Here is a 22,369-nt window from a genome sequence, read left to right as displayed (position 1 = left end):
AGGGGGTATTTGTAATTTTCAAATCATAGGTAGCAATCTGTATATTAAGCAAATCTCAAGGAGTGTGTTTATAATTTATCCTTAAAAAAATTACTTAAATAAGAGTGTTATTTCAACAGATATGTAAAAATTTAAACAGATAGTCAAAAAATTTAAACAAATAAAAAAAATTTTAAATAGATAGATATAAATTTAAATAGATAAAAAAAATTAAATCGATAGTAAAAAAAGTCAACAGATAAAATTAAGAGGTAAAATTAGAAACAAAACGTCTTATAAAACCAAAAAAAGACTTCTTATGAATCTTTCACTAAAAAAAATATCTATTAGATCTAATACCTTATATTGTACCCCCTTAGATTAGATTTATCACAAATTTTCTCGAATAAAAAATTGTAATTTTTAATTTTGTAAAGTATTTTTCTAAAATTTATTTATTTATTAGCCCATCCGGTTTCCCTCCTGTAATTCCCGCCAATAATTTCTTCATTCTAAACCTAAAATCAAACTGAAACAGTACACAAAGAGATCGTCATCGGATCGAATATCTCCGAAGGCAAAGAAATGGACCACGGCGGCGGTGGCGGCGGTGCGGCGCCGACTGGGTGTTACAAGTGCGGCCGCCCTGGCCACTGGTCCCGAGATTGCCCTTCAAATCCCAACCAAAACCCTAACCCTAATCCAAATTCATCTCCCAATTACTCTAAACACAATTCGTCTACCTTCAATGGTGGTGGTTTTGGGGGTTCGAAGCCATTACAGAAGTCATCTGAGAAGCCCAAGAAGGTTCCCAGAGCGAGACCTAAGCTCACTCCTGAGCTTCTTCTCTCCAACGATGGAATTGGTTACGTTCTTCGCCACTTTCCTCGCTCTTTCAAGTATCGTGGCCGTGGACATGAGGTATTCATTCACATCACGGTCTTTTTGATTTGGTTTAGTTTCTGAATTGTTTTCTCTTGTTTGTTGATTTGTAATAGCAATTTCTTACTCTCTTGTTTTCATCAAATTTGTGTGAATTTTGTTAAAAGCTTGATCTGATATGGAACTCTCCTTTTGATTTGGTTTCGTTCCTGAATTTTTTTGTCTTATTTGTTGATTTTAAAAGCTTCATTTGATATAGAACACTTCAATTCTCACATCTCTTTTATTTTATTTTATTTATTTTTTAAATCAAATCTTTTTGAAATATTTTAAATTTGTCCTAAAAACTTGTTTTAACCATTTTTGACAAAAGAAAACCATCTTCAATCGTTATTCTTTTTAAAATTTCATCAAATTTGAATGGAAATATGAACTTTAGAAATTTGGCTAAATATTTGGTTCATCATTGATTTAGGCTCTTTTTGTCTCGAAGTAAAATATTTTACACAAAAAAAATATTTTTATTGTAAATTGATTTTACATAAAAAAAAATATTTTTGTTTTTGTTTTTATTTTTCGGCGTTTGGTTGACACTTGAAACAAAAATATTTTATTGCCTCAGAGAAATTTTGATTCAATAAAGTGTTATTTATGACTTTTTAGTCAGGTAAAATATTTATTTGAAAAGGTTTTGAGTGAGAATCAACTTTGTAAAAATTGACTTACGGAAACATATTTTCTTAAAAAATGTTTTACTTGCGTTTTGTTCAACCAAACAACGGAAAATGAGTGAAATATTTTTGATAAAAACAGTTTACGCAAAACAAATGGAGCCTTAGTGAAAAAAATGTTGATGAAATGGTTGGAGAACACTTTTAATCTTTTTCATCAAATTTGAATTTGTTGAAAAATTGATGAAGGATTGGAGATGCTTTAACCTTGTAGATTTTCTCTCTCACAGTACCATTCCTTTCTTTCACAATATCATTATGGGAAAATTACACTTTCCTATAATTCGTCTCTTATTTAATTTGGTTCTTATGGTTTTGCTTGTGTAAATTTTACTTTTGAATTTTCTTACTGTTAATTTAATCCAATTGATAAATGTTTTTTGAAATTCTACTAAATTGATAAATGTTTTGTGAAATGATCAATTTCTTTTTGAATGAACAATTTTGCCTTTGATTTTTGTTTGATGTTATCAGTTAGACTAAGTTAGCACAACAAGAGTCAAATTACATGGGCTACATGTATAATTTGCCCTATATATCACAAAAGGTATAAGGGATGTTGTGGATTGGAGATGTAATTGTTAGGATTCTGGAATCAATCTGTTGTGAAGGGATATTTGTGAAATTTGAAGAATAGAAATAGAATTAATTTTTATAGGGTAACCTATAAGAGACTCCACAACGAAATGAGTATGATCTTTGAATAAAACCATACTGGAAGCAACATACTACTCAATCTTTGAGAATTGTTATGGCAAAAAAGGCTTCAAACAGATTAATAAAAAAGAGAAACACAATACTCACAGTTAAAGTATTTCCAAGATTCCGATGAATTTGCAAATCATTTACAAAAGTTTCTTCTCGGGGGAGTTGTTTTATCACTATTATTTCTAGGGTCTTTTTTTTTTTATTGTAGTCATCTACTTGCTTGGTATACTCCGTGAGTACAAGTTTGTAGACCAGATTTTCTCATCAAGTTGTGTGACTCTTTAAAATAGTTTTAATTAAAATGCATTGATTATATAAGCTAGTAAAATTGTGCCATGTTTCTCATCTGGAGTTTTTTTTTTTTTTTTTTTTTTGGGGGGGGGGGGGGGTGAGAAAATCTAATTATGTATACATGACAGGTAGTGCTGTTTCATTCTCCTAGTTTCTGCATTCACACTAAATCGATACTGGTCAATCAAAAGGATTCATTGATATATTTGTTAGTGTTAGTGGTTTCCTTTTGAATTAATGTTATTTTCTATAAGCTTGTTTGGGTTCTATTTTTTTTGTTTTTGTTCTGCGGTTGCAGCTGCCCAAGTTCATTTAATTTTTCTTGTATCTTTTGTAACATAATGGTCAATTTATGCAGGTTGGTGATTTGTGTAACCTAATGGGTCTTTATGCCGAATGGCATTCACATGTGCTTCCTTACTATTCATTTGATCAGTTTATACACAAGGTGGAACAAGTTGGTGCCACAAGACGTGTCAAGGTAAAACATTCTTTCTTATGTAATTGAACCCATGCAATTATGTTTATCACCTGGGATATATATCAAGAGTGAATATTACATGACAAACAAAACAAGAAGGGAGAACTATTTTGAAAATCTTAAAGAAGTAATAATTTTATAATATCAACGTGTTTGGTGACATAGTATTCATCAAGTGGTGAAGTGCTTATCTTGAATGTCCCAACTAGCTTTGCTGGTAAAATCTCTTGGTAGTTCTACCAGAGACTTGGAATTGGCTGTTGCTATCAACTAAGTCAGGAACAGCTGTGTCCAGGGCAACAGTTACTCCCTTTGTGTTGCCCATCGTGATGACCCCCTGCGGGGGAAAAAAAAAAAAAAACTCTACTCCAACCTCAGGCATTTCTTTTCAAATTTATTCATACTATTAGTTTCAGAACAGTGATGATTAGTTTCATGAAAAGTAAAGATAAGTTCCAGAAACAGTAACAACAACTACTACTTTAATACTTCTGTAAAAAATTTTGAGGGCTGTGGGTTTATGGGCAAGGGGAGGACTATTGCAATGGACCTACAGAAAAAAAGAACTGTGCTTTAAACTCAGGCATTTCTTCACAAATTAAATCAATTTATAGTTTTAGTTTCAGAAACAGCAATGATAAGCTATGACAATTATCATTAATGAACTCTTGAACATCATCAGTGTGAGATTATAATGCTCTTCCCTTGAATTCAAGTTTAAATGGAAAAGGAAAAGCACTGTGCTTTAATCTAAATATTATTCCTTCCATTACCTATAACCTTAATAATTTGGTATTTAAAGAGAATTTATTTCTCAATTATTTCTAGGAATATCTCCTGTATTCATAGTTTAACACTAGTAGATTTAAGGTCATATAGATTTTTGGTTGAAAGCTTCATATTTTTTAGAATTACCTGGCACCGATTCTTTCTTTACATTATTTACTTCTTCAAGCAGACATGCCTTGGAGGATTACGGGATAGAGTTGCCAATGGAGGGGACCCAACAATGCTACATGAACACTCAGTTGAACAAAACATCTCAAATAATGACCAAGGTACCTTATATGCTGGTCATATTGCAATGTTTTTCATTAAACAGCTATGTAAATGTCATATTTGCGTGCATTTTGATATTGTTATTGCTTTAAGTAGAGAAGCAGCGATGAATGTACTATGTAGGAAATTATAATGGAAAATGATACCATATTGTATTTAATGGTTTTCTGTCTGAATGTCTATTGATGTCTATATAAAACTTACATCTGTTTCCCATCCATTGTCAATCATCAAAATTTGACATGTACCATTTTTTTCATCTTGTAACTTGTTGGTTGCTAGGGGTTTGATACAATATAATATAGCTTATTTGTTAATGACTGTCACTTTATCCTCTTAGTGTAGACTGTAGAATGTATAAAGAGTACCTATGTAGTATTGACAATATTTTAGAACTTGCAACAAAACTAGCTTGGAAACTTGTAGAATTTCAAGTAAATTTTTTTGGGGGTGGTGGGGTTGGTGTGTATGAGCAGGTTTGTCATTGCAATGTAAGCCCTAGTTGCAGGAACCTCCCATTGGAGGAGACAAATTTGTAATAGAACTGCAATCCCTCAACTCAAAGCCAGAATTTAGTTAAAAGCATGCTCCCATCGAGAAAGAAACACGTTGCCAACTGGGATGGAATGTCTTGAACATATGAAATCCCGAATGAACAAAAGAAAAGATAGCAAGCAGAGAAAATCTGTAGCAGCCATCTGCTTATAGGAAACAATTAATTTAAATTTATTCTAGCACTTCATATTTGCATAATATTTATTAATATTTACAGCAACAAAAAAAAAAAAAAAGGCAGTTGACACCAATCTCCAATATTTATTAATATTTTAACATATATATTAAAACCTTAAACTCTTCTATGTACCCTTCCCCCCTCTCCTGTGCATCTGACATATTTAATGCACGAGGCAAACTTTGTAGGTTTTTGTTTTTACTTAAAATCTTTCCACACAACAATGAGATGGGATATATGTACATCAATTATTGTTTTCAATCTGTAAAAAAATTACTGTGATGTTCTTGATCTGGCTTAGCTAACAGGAACATCATTGTACACATGTTGCTTGCTTCAACATTCTTAGGGATGTTTGTGGGGTTCTAATAGAGGTCTTTCTGCTGCTGTAGAAGCTATGAACATAGAGGAGCCATCTCTTGTCCAGGAAGACACATCTTTGAAAAACCATGACACTGATGATTTACAGGAAGACATGCTTCAAGAGATTTATAAGCAGACAACTGAAGTAAGTGTATTTCCATCATATTTTGGTTCATAAATTTAAGCAGCAATATATATTAGTATCAACTTGTTGTGTTGGGTGTCTCTTATTTTGAAGTAAACTATCACATTCTTTTTGGAAGGGAAATCAGTTGTCTTGTTGGCATGATACAAGCACTTTCATAGGGTACTCATTTAGACTTAATTATAAATATGATTGCATACACTCTTGCTAGCTTTTTACTCTTGTTGAAAGTAAATGACCATACACAAAGGAAATAAAAATATATCTGCAAGGTGGAGAAATTTAATCAGATAATTTATTGCTCTGGAATTGCTTGATTTAATCAGATAATCTTTTTTTTTTTTCTTGGTCTAACCATTTGGTTCAGTGAATTTTTGAAAATTGGCTGACCCTGCTGTATTTGCTGTTGAAGATGTACATGTGTTTGAAACTTGGATTGCAAATGCATAATATTTTATTCTTCTGTTCGCAGAAACCAACAAATAGTGGTAGCAAATGTTGCAAGGTTGATAAATTTATTGGTAGCTACGTTGTGCAGAAACTATATAAAGGATTTATGGGGCCTAGTTACTAGAACTTTTACAACAGGGCTCACATTGTTGATGCAGCTACACTTTAATTTGAAAGAACAGCCAAAAAAGACACGAAAAAATGAAAAAAAAAAGAAGGTTCATGAGGTGCTTTCTTTAATTGCTGGCACTTGAAAGCATACTTGATGGTGTATCCTCTGGAATACGTTATTAGGTGTGTTTCTATCATAGTATGGGGCCATTGCTTGGTATAGTTATAAAAACCCTGCTTGAAGAGAATGGGAATGTAATTTCAAGTCTGAAGGCAGTGACTTCACACAAATAGAAAGTGAAATGAATGTTTTACCACCCATTCTAGACCTCCTGGAGCCTTGTATTGATGGGAGCAACACTGGGAAGTGGTTTTTTCTAGGAAGCACAGGCACTTAAAAATGGATGCCAGTGTGTTTGACACATATCGAACACAGACATGCATGTCCACATGTTGGACATGCCATGTAGCGTGTCAATTTTTTAATTTTTTGTGGACACATGGGTTGGGGACACTTTACGGACACGTGTCCTTTGTTTGGACATGTCTCATGGCACTTCTGTGTTTTTTTTTTTTTTAAATAATAATTTTAGAAAGTTGGTTTGGGAAGTAACATATATAGAAGCAAGGGGGGTGGGGGATGAAAAAAATATAAATATACCTACATGTACATTGATGTCTCTAATTACTTTGTACATTATATTCTCCCCGTGTCCGTATCTTTATTTTTTTGAATTCATTGTGTCTCAGGTTCTTAGCCATATCTGTGCTTTTTAGGGCCTTTTTTTTGTTTGATGAATGGAGCTTTTGTGGTGATCTGTTTCATATTGACATGTCCAATTTCTTTACTTTTGTACTGTTGTCAGTCACCTTTAACAAACTATATGTGGGAAAAATGAACAATCTGATGAGAGAAAGTGATTAATATGTATATATACAGCTACAGTTGTGTAAGTTATTTCTTATTTTTCTACTGATCAATTTTATGCTCTGTTTTGGGGCGGAAAATATTTTCTAGAATAGGTTTTCTGCATTTTTTGACTGTTTGTTATGACAAAAAACGTAAGTCTAACGGAAAATGTTCATGGTCAATGGAAAGCAACTTTATTTAGCATAAAATATTTTCCACTTTGAAAAGTGAAAAGTAGAAAATGTTTTCCAGACTACAGTTTTCCCAATGCCACCAAACTACCACCACCTCCACTAAATCAGACCACTGCCACATATGAGATGTCAGTTTCTCCATATGGGTTGTTCATGATATAGTTCCTGTGCAGGGGCCATCTCCAGCATTACATGGTGACTCTGCTGCTACTGATACAACTTCTCATCATATCCCTGTGAAAGACTTACCAAATCAAGTTAATCAAGCCCCGGATAACATGTCTAGCATATCTAGAGACCTACAGGTCTCGGAAGAACAAAAAGCTCGTATGGAAGCTAACAGGTTGAAGGCAATGGAAAGAGCTGCTGCACGTGCCCGCTCTTCACAAACAGTTTGATTGTTCTCTCATTCGGGTATTTAAACTCTATTATGTTCTATAATTTGCTGTTCATTATTATCATTACCATAATTCTCAGCAGAATTGAAACATTTCAAAACAAATATTTTTGGTGTCTCTCCATGTGAGTTGTTTTGCTGAGAAGATACTATTTTTTCAGTTCGTGTTTATAAATTATAGTTCAGAAGGCATATTTCAATAGTGCATGAATGAGATAATTAATGTGTTTTCAAGTGTTTTTGAGTACAATGACAATGTCCCAATTGAATAGTAAGATTACATCATCAAAGATTAATTTGAAAAATTACAAAAACTCTCAAAGATGACAAAGGAATTTATAGTTCTAAATCCTTGGCATTATTATTCGTCTAAAATATCAACCGTACACTCTAATAAGCCCATTGATATAGAATCAACCACAAAATGGTCATATATCAAATGGTGAGGTCTGTTATTAAATAGATTGTCTACTTTTTTTTTGTGATTGATTCTGTGTTCCTAAACTTAATCCATGCCCCCCCAAGACAAAGTGATTGCCTTCGAGTCTCAGCAGCTGAGAAAAGGGCAGAAACAAAATCATCCATTGCTTGAAGAGAAGACCCCTTCTGCCCTCCTCCTTTCTTACTGCTGCTTTTATTAGCTCTCCAATCTCAACTGCCTTTTTCTTCATTTCCTGCCCTTTCTTCCCATTCTTGTCCACCAAATCAATGACCCTCTTCACTTCCTCTCTCACAATACTATTCTCTACTCCTGTCTTAGTTAGCTCAATGCAAACACCCATCTCCTCCACAAGCATCTTTGAATTAATTGCCTGCTCAGCTGCTAATGGCCTCCCTATGATCGGCACACCCTGGCTTAAGCTCTCTATAACTGAATTCCATCTGCCGTGGCTGAGAAATGCCCCTGTCAATTTGTGATAAAATCTCCAGTTGAGGTGCCCAACTTTGCACCAACATACCTTTTTTCCTCTCCACCATTCTTTCTTCAAAACCATTTGGTAACCATTCTGCTCTGAATTCACCTTTCAGGTTGAAACTAATAGGAGGCCTTATGACCCCAAATGAAAGGTTTACCACTATCTTCCTAGCCTTCGGCTAATACCGTCGTATGTGAAGCACTGATTGTATTCTGTGAGCCAAATGAAATGTAGAGGGCAGAGTCTTGTGGATGCAAGTCCTGCCATTCTAGGCATTTCTGTGGAGATGTTCCACTCTGTGTCGACTTAATATTAATGTCTTTAGATTGGAAGAAGATGAAGAAGAATGGTTTAGCTTAAGCATGGTTGGAAGGAGAAGAGGCCCAATAGTCCAAACAGGAAGTTTGGTATATTTTCTAAGAATCTCTAAACCAAAAGGTTCAATTTCTTCCACTGTGTTTGCACAACCACCCGAAGGAAGAGCTTAAATAAAGACTAATTTGTTGTTGAAAGAAGTGAGACCGTGAATCGTTTCCATTGGCTGCTCTCAAAAACTGATTTAAGTTGAGAACGACAAACACGACATGAATCAGGAAAACCCAGTACTGAAATATTCATCGGTTTCTGGGGACCGACGATGAGAGAGGTTTTGCCACAATGATATGTAGGCCACGCTGCTATGAGCACTACTAGTGGTAAAGCTAACATTGACAGTTTGGATGCTTTGAGCGACACAAGTAGCCCAACTATTTAAAACATGAGAGTTATGCAAATTGGAGGCTGACCTTCTTCGGCAGTGATATCTGCTAGGAGTTGGTAGGATGGAGCTTCGAGCACAGTTGAAGCTTGAAATAGAGTTGTGAGTTGGTTCAAAGGCACGGCCTCGGTGTTCTCGGTGATGGGTGGTAAGTCGTGGTCAGAACTGTTGAAGGGAAGAGCAACTAGGCAGATTTGATCATGAGATTGGTGGTTGGTGACGATGGTGAAGCGGAGGTAGTCGATGTTAATGGGAGTGGTGGCAATGGTGATGGTGAAGCCAGTTGTTTGATGGATTTGTGTTGCTAGTGCAAAGAAGGTATGAGATGGCCATGTGCCATGAAGGGCAACATCACTGTGTTCTTGTTGTGAGCCAGCCATGGATGTGTTTTAAGACAAGGATGGCTTTGTTGTAGGGAGAGGGAAAAGAAAAGGATGTGAGGTTTGAATCAATAAGTAGTGGTTGGGTTGAGTAGGCCATGGAGTTGAGTTATTTTATTTTATTTTATTATTATTTTTTAAATCGGGTATTCGGGTCAATTTGCTTATACTTCGATTAATTACACGACTTTGAAGGCAAACCTCTGGTGGTCTCTTGGAATGATTTGAATTCAAGATCTTAAATTCTATTCTCAAATTTTTATCATTCGGTCACAACTAAGATTAGGTCAATGAGTTGAGTTAAGAACAATATTACAAACTTTTGAGTTGTATGTATATTTTGTGCACGTATTTTACTGCAAGTATAAACTTACATTTACGTCTACAACATTTGATTTGATTTTTGGAGTTGGTGGAACAATCCTTTTTGGTTTGCTAGTATCAATTGTCGCATGCAAAAAGGCTCAGACATGGAAGGTGGAGGTTGGTCTTGGAACCAGAAAAAGCTACGTGGAAGAAAAGGTTTCACTAGTTTTTATCAGCTTTCTGAAACGACAATGACTATGAGTATGGGATTGTCAATTGAGTATGATTTTCAAGTTTGACAATTGGGTATGTTTTCAAGTTTGAGCAGAAATGACTATGACTACGAGTATGGGATTGTCAATTGGGTATGATTTTCAAGTTTGACAATTGGGTATGATTTTCAAGTTTGAGCAGAAACAACTATGACTATGAGTATGGGATTGTCAATTGGGTATGATTTTCAAGTTTGAGCTGTGGAGTTATTGCTAGGTGCAATTTGGGTGGGTTCAACTTGAGTAATTTGAGTTTAGTCTGAATTTTTTTAGGATTTGGACAAGATATTTTTAAATTTGGTACGGGTTGGGGCAAAAATTGAGAAGCTTGAATTGAATTTGGATGGATTTGGGTAAAGACATCAAACAACTTGAAATTCAAATTATACATATAAAGATATATAAAAATATTAAATATACATATAAATTATTAATCATTATATAATATTAATGTAATTTAGATTATTAAATCATATTAAATATATATTATATATACAAGGAATATAAAATTTTATCTTTTTTATTCTCACTCATCAATAGCAAAGATTATAACAGCATCTCTCTTACATTATATAAATTATTTGTTTTGATGTTATTAATGATTTTCTAAAAAAAAAAATTGTAAATGAAGTCTAATTTTAATAATTTCACTATCAAAAAAAAAAAAAAATCATTTACAATTCGGAGGGTTTAACTCGGGTCGAGTTTGGGCAGACAATCTCATGTTACAATTCAAGCTTAAGCGGATTTGGGCAGGTCTCGGTATAATTTATATTGGGCTTGAATAATTTCTCAATCTGACCGAACTCATTCGAGTTGCATCCTTAGTTATTGTTTATTAAAATACTTATTAAATGAGTGAAGTTACTATCAACATGATTTATTTATTAATCAGGTTGCAAGCATTTTGATTAATTTTGATATCCTGAAATTAATAATTAAATAAATTTTTAGTGGTTCTTGAAGTGATTTGAACTCAAAGTATTAAATTTTATTCTAAATTTTTTACTGTTCATTCAATTTGAGATTACTATTAACATAAACAATTTTATTCTAAATTTTTTACTGTTCAATCAATTTGAGATCACTATTAACGTAAACAAGAAATTTGATCTTGGACATTATTTTTAATAACACTCTTTTTCTAAAATAGGCTGACTAAAAAAAATAAAAATGGATTGATAAGGGCATTATTGGCGCACTTTAAAAAAACACCGACAAAGAAAAATGTTCACTAATGTACTAATAATTTGATTGAAGTCTTTTTCATAAATACAAATGTAATTGTTTAGGTGTCAAATGTGGGTCTTTAGTATTTTTTAAATATTTTTATTTGGAGCAATTATTTAGTCTGCGGTAATAGTGATGTGATAATACTATAATTTAACTTGAACTACTTATTTGTGTTGTCTATACGAAATTTACACATATTAATGATTTAAATTGATTTGTAGTATTACCCTGTGATGAAATAATTTTTGCTCATTGTGTATTTTACTTTAAAAAAATTCATTGACTCTATAGTAATTAATTATTAGAAGTCAAGATTCTAAAAACATAGTATTCATGAAAAATAGCATTTGGTTAAAATTACAATCATGATTTGAATAAAAAAATTTCAAAACTCATAACCAAATAAAGTTTTCAAAACTCAATTCCATAACTCTTCAAAACATATAATCAAACTCTTTTCAAAACTTTATTTTAAAAAAAAAAAATTCAAAAAAATATTTTTTATTTTGTCTTTAAAATTTTTATTTTTTATTTTTGAAAAAATATATATTTTTTATTTTTTCAAAAAAATATTTTGTTATTTTTTTAAGTATTGACCAAATAATTTGTTATGATTTAGATATATATGAGCGATCAAGTTTTTTTTAAAAATGAAAAATTTTAAAAATAAATATTTTATAAATAGTATTTAAAATAAAAAAATTAAAATTTTTAAAAAAATAGCACACAAATGTAATAAATACAGCGTACATTAAAATAAATAAATAAATATTTACGATAAAAAAATATTTATCCTAAAAAGACAAAAATAAGAAATTTTTTAAATATTTCAAAAAAAATAAGCCCAAAATAATTTTAAAATACAATTCAAAACTCTTTTCAAAATTTATAATCAAATAAATTTTTTCTTTTCAAAACTCATTTCAAAAACTCTACTCAAAATATTATTCAAAACTCAAATCATGATTAAAAAATTAAATCAAACGGAACCCATGATAAAATTATTATATATTTCTAGAATATCATATGACCCATCACACTATCACCAACACCGTCACTACCATCACCATCGCACTTGCATCACCATTGCACTACCACCTCCACACCTCCATTACTGTCACTGCCATCATCACACCACCACTGCCATTATAAATCCATTTCCGTCCCGCCACCCCATAGCCACTAATATAATTATTAGTACATTAATTTTAAGAATGTAACCAAATATACAAAAATATTTCCTCCTGAAACAATTGGAGTGTTAGTTTCCGTAGAGATTCTGTTCATGACAACCAACCCTTTCTTGAATTATGATGTTATGAATACTTGTACATATATAATATAAAACATATAAATAGACCTAAAGCTCTGGTAGCCTCTGTTTTGTGTATGTATAATATTGCATAGCTTCAATTTGAAATATGAGCCTAAAGCTCTTAAAAAAGATGGTTCAAATAGTTTGGGAAAGGGCGCTGAGGCGAGAAGAGGGTCGTGGGAAGAAGGGGAAAGGAAGTGAGAGTCGCATCTGCCTTTTTAGCAACTTGGGTTACATGGCAATCAACTATTGGTTGACCCTAAAAACTAAGGTAGTACCATTCATTCCTGCATAACACAATCCCATCCATCAATTAATACCGACCTTAATCCTATAATAACTTGATTGTTCTCTTATTGGGGTATTTTAAACTCCATCAAACTCTATTTTGTTTTTCATTATTATTATTGAATGATTGGTAAAGAGGGAGAGAACAGAGAGAGACTGAAATGAAGGTTTGGTATATTCAATGTATGTTATTGTATTTCTGTGTTTACAAGAGAATGAGCTCTCTCTCTTTATAGAGAGGAGAAGGAGACAATGGAATGTCGAAAGCATAAGACAATACATTAAAATAATATCAAAGCTACTGCTAAAGCTGAAAGTGAAAGTGTGTGGTAGTGGGTGAGAGCCCTTTACAGCTACAAATGCACTATAGTGTGATGTATATTATATGTTAACAGCCCCCCACAAACTCAAGGAGGGTAGGCATCGACCAAGTTGAGTTTAGAAACAAGATCACGGAAGCGCCCAGGAGGATGAGCCTTGGTGAAAATATCAGCAGGTTGATCGGCAGAAGCAATAGGGAGAAGATGAACAGTACCACATGTAACATGCTGTCGAATGAAATGACAATCAATCTCAATATGCTTGGTGCGATCATGAAAAACATCATTGTGAGCAATCTGAATGGCACTCTGATTGTCACAATAAAGAGAGGTAGCGCCAGAAGAGGAAACACCCATATCAGTGAGGAGCCAGCGAAGCCAGAGAAGTTCCTGAGTAGTATCAGCAAGAGCTCGGTATTCAACTTTGGTGCTAGAACGGGCAGTGAGAGATTGTTTCTTGCTACGCCAAGTAAGAAGAGAATCCCCTAAGAAGAAACAGAATCCCGTGGTGGAGCGTTGATCCGTAGGATCCCCAGCCCAATCAGCATCAGAAAAGGCACGCAGTTCAAAAGAGGAGGAAGCAGAGTAGTGAAGGCCATGGAACAGGGTGCCTTTGAGGTATCGAAGGATGTGGAGTAGAGCAGTATAGTGGGGAGTGCGAGGAGCTGACATGTACTGACTAACAATGTGAACAGCATAGGCAATGTCAGGACGAGTCACTGTGAGATAGACAAGACTACCGACGAGCTAGCGATAAAGAGTAGCATCAGTGAGGAGAGCCCCATCGAGAGGAGTGAGACGAATCTGAGGATCAACTGGAGTAGATGTAGTTTTGCAATCAGTAAGACCAGCACGAGCCAGAAGATCGGATGCATATTTGGCCTGAGATAAATAAGAGCCAGTAGAATCATGAGAGACTTCAAGGCCTAAAAAGTAGTTAAGAGTACCAAGGTCCTCCATCTCAAACTGACGGTGGAGAAAACGTTTGAGGTGGAGAATACCAGCTGCATCATTACCAGTGATAATCATATCATCCACATACAGAAGGAGAAGAGTGGTACCATGAGGAGTAGTCCGTATAAAAAGAGCAGAGTCATAGGAGCTAGAGGTGAACCCGAAGTCATGAATGGTAGGACTGAACTTAGCAAACCAAGCGCGGGGTGCTTGCTTGAGGCCATAGAGGGCACGCTGTAGTTTGCAAACCTTTTGAGGGGGAAAAGTAGACCCAGGTGGAGGTTGCATGTAGACCTCCTCAAGAAGATTACCATTGAGGAAGACATTTTTGACATCCATTTGAAAGAGCTCCCAGTGGCGAGCAGCAGCAACAGCCAGTAAACTGCGAACAGAGGTAAGCCGAGCAACAGGGGAGAAGGTTTCCTCATAATCAATCCCATATTCCTGGTTGAAACCCTTGGCAACAAGACGAGCTTTGTAGCGTTCAATAAAGCCATCAGAATGAGTCTTGATTTTGTAAACCCATTTGCAGCCAATCGCAGTTTTGCCAGGAGGAAGATCAAGAAAATCCCAAGTATGAGTTTTGTCCAAAGCTTGAAGTTCATTAGTCATAGCTTGCTGCCAAAGAGGATTAGTACAAGCCTCACGATAAGAGGTAGGTTCATAAGTAGAAAAGGCAGCAGACCCAACAATATAATCACGAAGGTGGATAGGAGGTTGAGTTACCCGGTGTGGTCGACCCGTAGGAGGATCGGTGGGAGGAAGAACAGGTAGAGAAAAAGGTGGTGCAGGCAGAGGTGGACCTTCAGGGAGAGCAGTCTGGTCGGGAGCAGGAGTGAGCAAAGGCGTCTCAATAAAGGAGGAACATATATCAAAATCATCAGAGAAGAGATCTATGGAAGGATTAGTAAACAGTACATTAGTGGAAAGTGCAGGTAAGTGAAAGGAGGATAGGGAGGAAAACATTTGGTGCTCCCAAAAAACGACATGGCGGGAGATACGAAGACGTTTAGAGAGAGGGTCCCAACAGCGAAAACCTTTATGCTCAATTCCATACCCAAGAAAGCAACAAAGACGAGAACGAGGTTCAAGCTTGGTGCGTTCATGAGATTGAAGGAGAACAAAGCAGGCAGAGCCAAAAACCCGAAGATTAGTATAGGGAGGGGGAGTGTCATGCAGACGTTCAAAGGGAGTGTGATTATGGATGACAGGGGAAGGAGCACAATTGATAGTGTAGACAGCAGTGAGGGCAGCTTCCCCTCAAAAGCTTTCAGGGCAGGAAGAAGAGAGAAGGAGAGCGCGAGTAGTGTCAAGAATATGCCGATGTTTCCGTTCAGCACGACCATTTTGCTAGGACGTGCCAGCACAGGAACGATGAGGCAGTGTACCATGACTCTGAAGAAAAGAAAGGAAATCTGAATCTCGATATTCCATAGCATTGCCAGAGTGAAAAAGTTTGATGGTTTTGGAAAATTAGGTGTGGATCATTTAGGCAAATCGATAATAAAGGGTTTTGAGTTCAGACCAAGTTTTCATGAGAAAAATCCAAGTAAACCGTGAAAAATCATCAATAAAAACAACAAAATAACGAGATCCCCCCATAGTAGTAGTAGGGGAAGGGCCCCAAATATCCGAATGTATAAGATCAAAAGGTGCACAGGAAACAGAAGTACTTTTATTGAATGATAAAGCAGGTTGTTTGGCAAGTTGACAGGGTATACAATCGAAAGTATCTGGAATTACATGACCTAATTGTCCACTAGAAACCAAAGACTTTAAGCGATTAATAGAAATATGCCCTAAGCGACAATGCCAAAGATGAAAAGGAGATAATGAGGAAGCAGATGCAGGAGCAGCGATCTGAGGAGAGTCAGGAACATAAAGGTGAATGAGCTCATAGAGACGTCCGTGCTTACGGCTGATCCCAATAGTCTACCCCGTCTGAAGGTCTTGCACCAAACAATGAGTAGCAAAAAAGGTGACAGTTAGACCAAGTTCACATAATTGACCAATAGAGATAAGGTTTAAAGTGAGAGTAGGGATATGATAAACTTGAGGTAAAGTTAAAGAAGATGTGAAAACAGTACCAATATGATGGACAGTCATGAGAGAACCATCAGCAGTTTGAATTGAGGGAATATGAGGAGATGAAGAGATGGAAGAAAATATAGTTGAACTGGAGGTCATATGATTACAACAGGCAGAGTCAAAATACCAAGAAGAGTTACCTGGAATTACAGACAAAGCAGTATGAGGAGGTGTACCAGAAGGGGAGAGAAGGTGTTTGAACATGGCCTCGACATCCGTTGGAGAAAAGAGAGGGGTAGACGGAGCAAGAGACTCAGAAAAACCCTCAGCGGCAGCAGCAGCAGCAGCAGTGGCAGTGTGAGGAGACTGATTCCTAGAATGAGACTGATTCCTGGAACGATGAAAGCTCCCCCGAGGAGAACCACCGCGAGAAGAGTGGCTGTTGGAGGATGAGCGGGATGAATTACGAAAACAATCCGGTTGCAGATGACCAGGACTAAGTTTGTTGCAGTATCGGCAGGCTCTGACCGGGCAATTGACCAAGAGATGTGTTGAAGGAAGGCCCCGATTCTGACAGTAGAGGCAGGCAGTGGTCCGCTGGGTGAATGATGGCCGGTACGGGGGAGTGGCAAGAACAGAGTCCACATGATGAGTTTGGAGAGTACCAAGATGAGTCTCTTCTGATAGCAACTCAGAAATAGCTTGTTCCAGAGTGGGGCAAGGGATGGCGATGAAGAAGAGAGGCACGTACGGGCTCAAAAGATGAAGTGAGAGCCATGAGAAAGTGCACCAACCTTTGCTGATTACGATAAACAGTAAATAAAACAGCATCTTCTCGGTGAGGCCAAGCCGGTTCGGAAAGAGCAAGCTGGTCCCAAACGGAGTACATTTAAGAAAGGAAGTCATTGATGGACTGACTAGATTCTTGGCGCATTCGATGAAGTTGGCTCTGAAGTTGATATTGATGAGCAAGACCAGTAGTCTGGTATCGTTCTTTCAAAAAATCCCAGATGTCTTTTGCAGGAGTAGTGACAGAGTCAAGTTGAAAGCGACCAAACTGAAGACTGATAGAGGTAACAGAAGTATTTCGAAACCAGGTAATGATTTGGTAATTCTTACTGTCCCATTCCTCAAGGCGACCTTCATATGTAGGAGTAGCAGGAGAAACAGTGGTTTCAGCAGTGTCTTTTACCGGTTGGGTCATGTCCCCGGTGATAATTCGCCAGAGCTTCTTTCCTTTGAGGAAGGAAGACATGGCTTGGGCCCATAGAACATAGTTGGAACCATTCAAAATAACGGAAATGAGATGGGAGGCATCATGACGATCCATAATAATAGTTGAGTAGGGCTAAATTGATAGGGATAGACCTGTAGGAGCAAAATTAGGTAAAACAGAGTGTACCAGTGAGTCCGGAAGGTCGAAAATAGCTAGGAAAGGTGGGTTGTGTAGAGATGATGTCAGCAGGATGGAAAATAATGTCAGCGGCGCACGTTAGCAGAGAGGGCGTGCGGCGCACGGTAGCAGAGAGGGCGTGCGGCGTATAGTAGCAGAATGGCGTATGCAGGTGCACAATAGCGGAACGGCGCACGCGCGGCTCACGGTAGACGAATGGCGCACGCGGGTGCACGGTAGCAGGCGCGGCGCACGAAAGGGCAGGGTGGAAAACGCGTGTGAGCGTGGCAACGGAAGCAGAGACGTGCCGAGCAAAAGAGCAGCGCGTGAGAGCGCGTGAGAGCGTTTCTGGTGATGAGCTTGGTGCCGTTGGAATCGTAAGGAGATTCCGAGCTGTTTGGTGTAGTTCCACTGTGTACGGGACTAAGCACCAAAATTGAAGAATGCCAGAATTGTATTTCTGTGCTCTAATACCATGAAAGATTGGTAAAGAGGGAGAGAACAGAGAGAGACTGAAATGAAGGATTGGTATATTCAATGTATGTTATTGTATTTCTGTGTTTACAAGAGAATGAGCTCTCTCTCTTTATAGAGAGGAGAAGGAGACAATGGAGCACCGAAAGCATAAGACAATACATTAAGATAATATCAAAGCTACTGCTAAAGCTGAAAGTGAAAGTGTGTGGTAGTAGGTGAGAGCCCTTTACAGCTACAAATACACTATAGTGTGATGTATATTATATGTTAACAATTATCATTACCATAATTCTCAGCAGAATTGACAATGACAACTATTCAAACGAAAATGTTTGTGTTTATAAATTATGGTTGAAAAGGCACATTTCAATAGGAGAAGTTATTGATTGACTTTGGAGTAATGTTCACACCATTTATTAAGAAATAAGTGTTCTATTGTCACCTTAAAAAAAAGTAAAAAGTGATGGGTCTCACTGATTCATCCAATAATAATCAAATTGAAACACCGCATGAGCTTGCGATAATTTTCCTTTCACTAGCGCATAAATGGGACAATTGGTGTGTTTTCAAGTGTTGAGTACAATGACAATGTCATGATTGTGAAACTTTTATTTTATTTTATTATTTTATTATTATTTTTTTTTTGGAATTAGGAAACGCCACAGCATCCACAAATAAAAGAGCAGAGAGCTCAACAGGGGGGTTGACAGCCCAGTCCAGAGGGAGGAGGCCCTTCAGGTTCTTAACAGTTATCCATTGAGCTACCCGATTAGCTTCCCTAGTGGTCCAATGGAAAGAAATATTGCTTCTACCCCCGGCTTTGTGAATGTGATGGATGATAACTTGGCAGTCCCAAGAGGGAACCAACTCGGAAACGCTGAGCTCGATAACTATCTTGTTTTTCCTTTTCCACTTGGACATGCTCGAGGACGAGGGTTGTCCTAATCGGGTTGGACCATGTTATTGGGCCCATCACGGAGCCTAAATTGATAATCCAAACCGTTTAATGTGTAAAATTTGTCGAGTACTTCATCTCTACAAAAAATCACGTTGAGCGGATATCGATAGATATTTGATCATTTCACATTTCTATCCACAGTAAATATGATTTAAAAAAAAAATTGTTAACAGAAATGTGAAATGATCAAGTGACTATTGATATCCGATCAAAATATTTTTTTTTGCAAAAATAAAATAGTCGACGAGTTCTACTTATTAAACAATTCAAATCATCGATACGGACCAAAAATTGGCCTAAATGAACCGGATTGGATGGTCCAGTTGGATTGCCCAACCGGAGACAATCCAGTCCCAATTATAAAAAACCTTTCAGCTTTATCAATAATATTGATTTTCCCATTGATTTGAAAAATATTACAAATGTCATTCTCAAAGATTACAAAGGAATTTATAGTTGCAAGTCCTTGGTTATTATTTATCTATTGAGAAAAGTTAGGAATTATGAAAAAAAATTTATGAAAATGATCATAAAAGATTTATGATCTTTGGATTACATTGATTAAAATGTGGTGTTTTATTCTAGGTGTAATCCAAGAGTCACAAACCTTTCATAATTATTTTTATGAAAAAATTTTCATGATACCTAATATTGCTGTTATCTAAAATATCATCAACTATACACCCTAATAAGTCTAGTGATAAAGACAAGAAATAATCATATATCAAATGGTAAGGGATGTTGGTTCAAAAAAAAAAAAAAAAAATGGTAAGGGCTGTTATTAAAAAGATTGCTTTACATATATATATATATATATATATATTTTTTTTTTCTATGATTGATTTATACGTCTCTAGATTTATGTTACATGAGTTTTTCTTTTTTTCCTAAATATTTGTGTCTATCAGATATGACAAAAATAAAAATATGAAATATGTGTCTGATATCTGCGCTCAATTTAGATGTTTGGATTCTTAACCTTTTATAATGCCTGAAGAATGAGAAATTCATATTTGCTTAAAAAGAAACACTTATTACTTCTAACATAGATGAAAGATAAAAATTCATTTTTTTCTCTTCTTAAATCTTATTCAATTTCAAATATATTTATATATAATTTGTAACATCTTATCTAAGAATGTTATATAGAGTAATACTATACATAATTTCATTTATCACTTCATTTTCTCACCCCTAAACACAAGGCAATGCGATTTACATTCATAAATATATATGATTCACTCACTTATGTTTTGAAGAGAGAACATGAGATAAAAAATAAGATTATATAAAATTGTTCTATTATATAATATGTAATGTAATATATAGATATCCGAGTCTCCGTACTCATTTATTTTGAATATATATTCCAAAGGTCAGATGCTTAAATTAGATATGCACCTGTATCCGATACCCGTACCCGAGTCTTGGTAACATAGTTCTAGATTTATTGCATGCATCCTAAGACCAAGTCACTGCCTTCTACTTTCAGCAGCTGAGACAATGGCAGAAATAAAATCATCTATTGCTTGAAGAGAAGACCCCTTATGCCCTTTCTCATCCTCTCTCAGTGCTGCTTTTATTAACTCTCCAATCTTAACTGCATTTTTCTTCATCTCTTGTCCCTTTTTCCCATTCTCTTCCATCACCAAATCAATAACACTCTTCACTTCCTCTCTCCCAACACTAGTCTCTATTCCCCTTCTAGTTATCTCAACACAAACACCCATCTCCTCCACCATCATCTTTGCATTATATGCCTGCTCGGCCGCCAATGGCCACCCTATGATCGGCACACCTTGGCTCAAGCTCTCCATAACCGAATTCCATCCACAGTGACTGAGAAACGCCCCGGTCGATTTATGGCACAAAATCTCCAGTTGAGGTGCCCAACTCCTCACTAACATACCTTGTTTCCTCTCCACCATTCTTTCCTCAAAACCATCTGGTAACCATTCTGCTTTAAATTCACCTTTCAGGTCGAAACCGATTGGAGGCCTTACAACCCAAATGAAAGGTTTGCCACTATCTTCCAAGCCTTTGGCTAATTCCATCATTTGGGAAGCACTGATTGTGTTCTGTGACCCAAATGAAATGTAGAGGACAGAGCCTTGTGGATGCAAGTCTAGCCATTCAAGGCATTTTTTTGGAGATATTTCACATTCTTTCCCACTGTGTTGACCTAATATTAATGACTTTAGATTGGAAGAAGAAGAAGAAGATGATGAAGAAGAAGAATGGTTGAGCTTAAGCATGGTTGGAGGGAGAAGAGGCCCAATAGTCCAAACAGGAAGTTTGGTAACTTTTCTGAGAGCCTCTAAGCCAAGAGGTTCGATTTCCTCCGCCGTGTTACACAGCCACCCGAATGAAGATTCTAAGGAAAGCACAATCTGAGGGCGAAAATACCGAGACCACGAATCGTTACCATCGGCTGCTCTCAAAAACTGATGAATCCGAGAACGATGAAAGCGGCATGAATTAGGAAAACCCGGTACAGAAAAATATTCATCGGTTTCTGGAGACCGACGGTGAGGGAGGTTTTTCCATAACGATATGTATGTTGCAGTACCATAAGCACCACAAGTGGTGAAACTGACATTGACGGTTTGGACCTTCTGAGCGACACGTGTAGCCCATCCATGGACAACGTCAGAGATTATGCAGATTGGAGGGCGGCCATCTTTGGCAGTGATATCCGCTAGTAGTTGATGGCAAGGTGCTTCGAGGGTAGTTGAAGCATAAAGCAGAGTTATGAGTTGGCTCAAAGGCACGGCCTCAGTGTTCTCGGTGTTGGGCGGTAAGCCATGGTCAGAGCTGTTGAAGGGAAGTGCAACAAGGCGGATTTGGCGGTGGTTGGCGGTGGTGGAGGAGCGGCGGAGGTAGTGAATGTTGAGAGGAGTGGTGGCAATAGTGATGGTGAAACCAGTAGTTTGATGGATTTGAGTTGCTAGTGCTAAGAAAGGTATGAGATGACCATGTGCCATGAAAGGCAACATCACTATGTGTTCTTGTTGTTGTGCGTCAGCCATGGATGTGTGTTATGAGACAAGGAAGGCCACGCACAATCAAGTTTAGCTCAATGGCATTCTTTACTTTGCTGAGTACTTTTAAATAGGGAAATATTTGAGACCCTCATAAATCTTTTATAATTTAATTTATAATGATGCAATTTGATAAGTGTTAATTTTTGATTGATTAAATACTCAATGATTCCCTTACCATATCATTATGGATGTATTTATCGATACAAAATGTGGATTTCTAACATTATTGTTTTAAATATTTTAAAAACTACTGTATATAAATGGAGGATCCTCTCCGGTCCAGATTTTGGACT

General features: G+C 36.4%; 2 protein-coding genes and 1 pseudogene across 2 annotated transcripts; 1 reads left to right on the top strand and 2 right to left on the bottom strand.

Annotated features, from left to right (window-relative positions):
- Positions 1 to 371: 371 nt before the first annotated feature.
- Positions 372 to 7,626, top strand: LOC114296241 (zinc knuckle (CCHC-type) family protein). The gene is made up of 5 exons (XM_028240531.2): positions 372 to 900; positions 2,950 to 3,072; positions 4,031 to 4,130; positions 5,257 to 5,372; positions 7,211 to 7,626. Exons 1-5 carry the CDS (start codon positions 565 to 567, stop codon positions 7,433 to 7,435), a joined length of 900 nt encoding a protein of 299 aa, XP_028096332.2. The 5' UTR covers positions 372 to 564; the 3' UTR covers positions 7,436 to 7,626.
- A 158-nt stretch (positions 7,627 to 7,784) lies between these two features.
- Positions 7,785 to 9,460, bottom strand: LOC114296250 (UDP-glycosyltransferase 92A1-like; annotated as a pseudogene).
- Positions 9,461 to 20,304: 10,844 nt separating this feature from the next.
- Positions 20,305 to 22,137, bottom strand: LOC114296259 (UDP-glycosyltransferase 92A1). Its single transcript, XM_028240545.2, has one exon. The coding sequence runs from the start codon at positions 22,059 to 22,061 to the stop codon at positions 20,505 to 20,507; it is 1,557 nt and encodes a 518-aa protein (XP_028096346.1). The 5' UTR covers positions 22,062 to 22,137; the 3' UTR covers positions 20,305 to 20,504.
- Positions 22,138 to 22,369: the final 232 nt, after the last annotated feature.

This window comes from Camellia sinensis, chromosome 11, assembly GCF_055761805.1.
Source record: "Camellia sinensis isolate YWXY chromosome 11, ASM5576180v1, whole genome shotgun sequence".
NCBI classification, from domain to species: domain Eukaryota; kingdom Viridiplantae; phylum Streptophyta; class Magnoliopsida; order Ericales; family Theaceae; genus Camellia; species Camellia sinensis.
The sequence above is the reverse complement of the archived record's forward strand: the minus strand, read 5'-3'. Positions and strand labels throughout refer to the sequence as shown.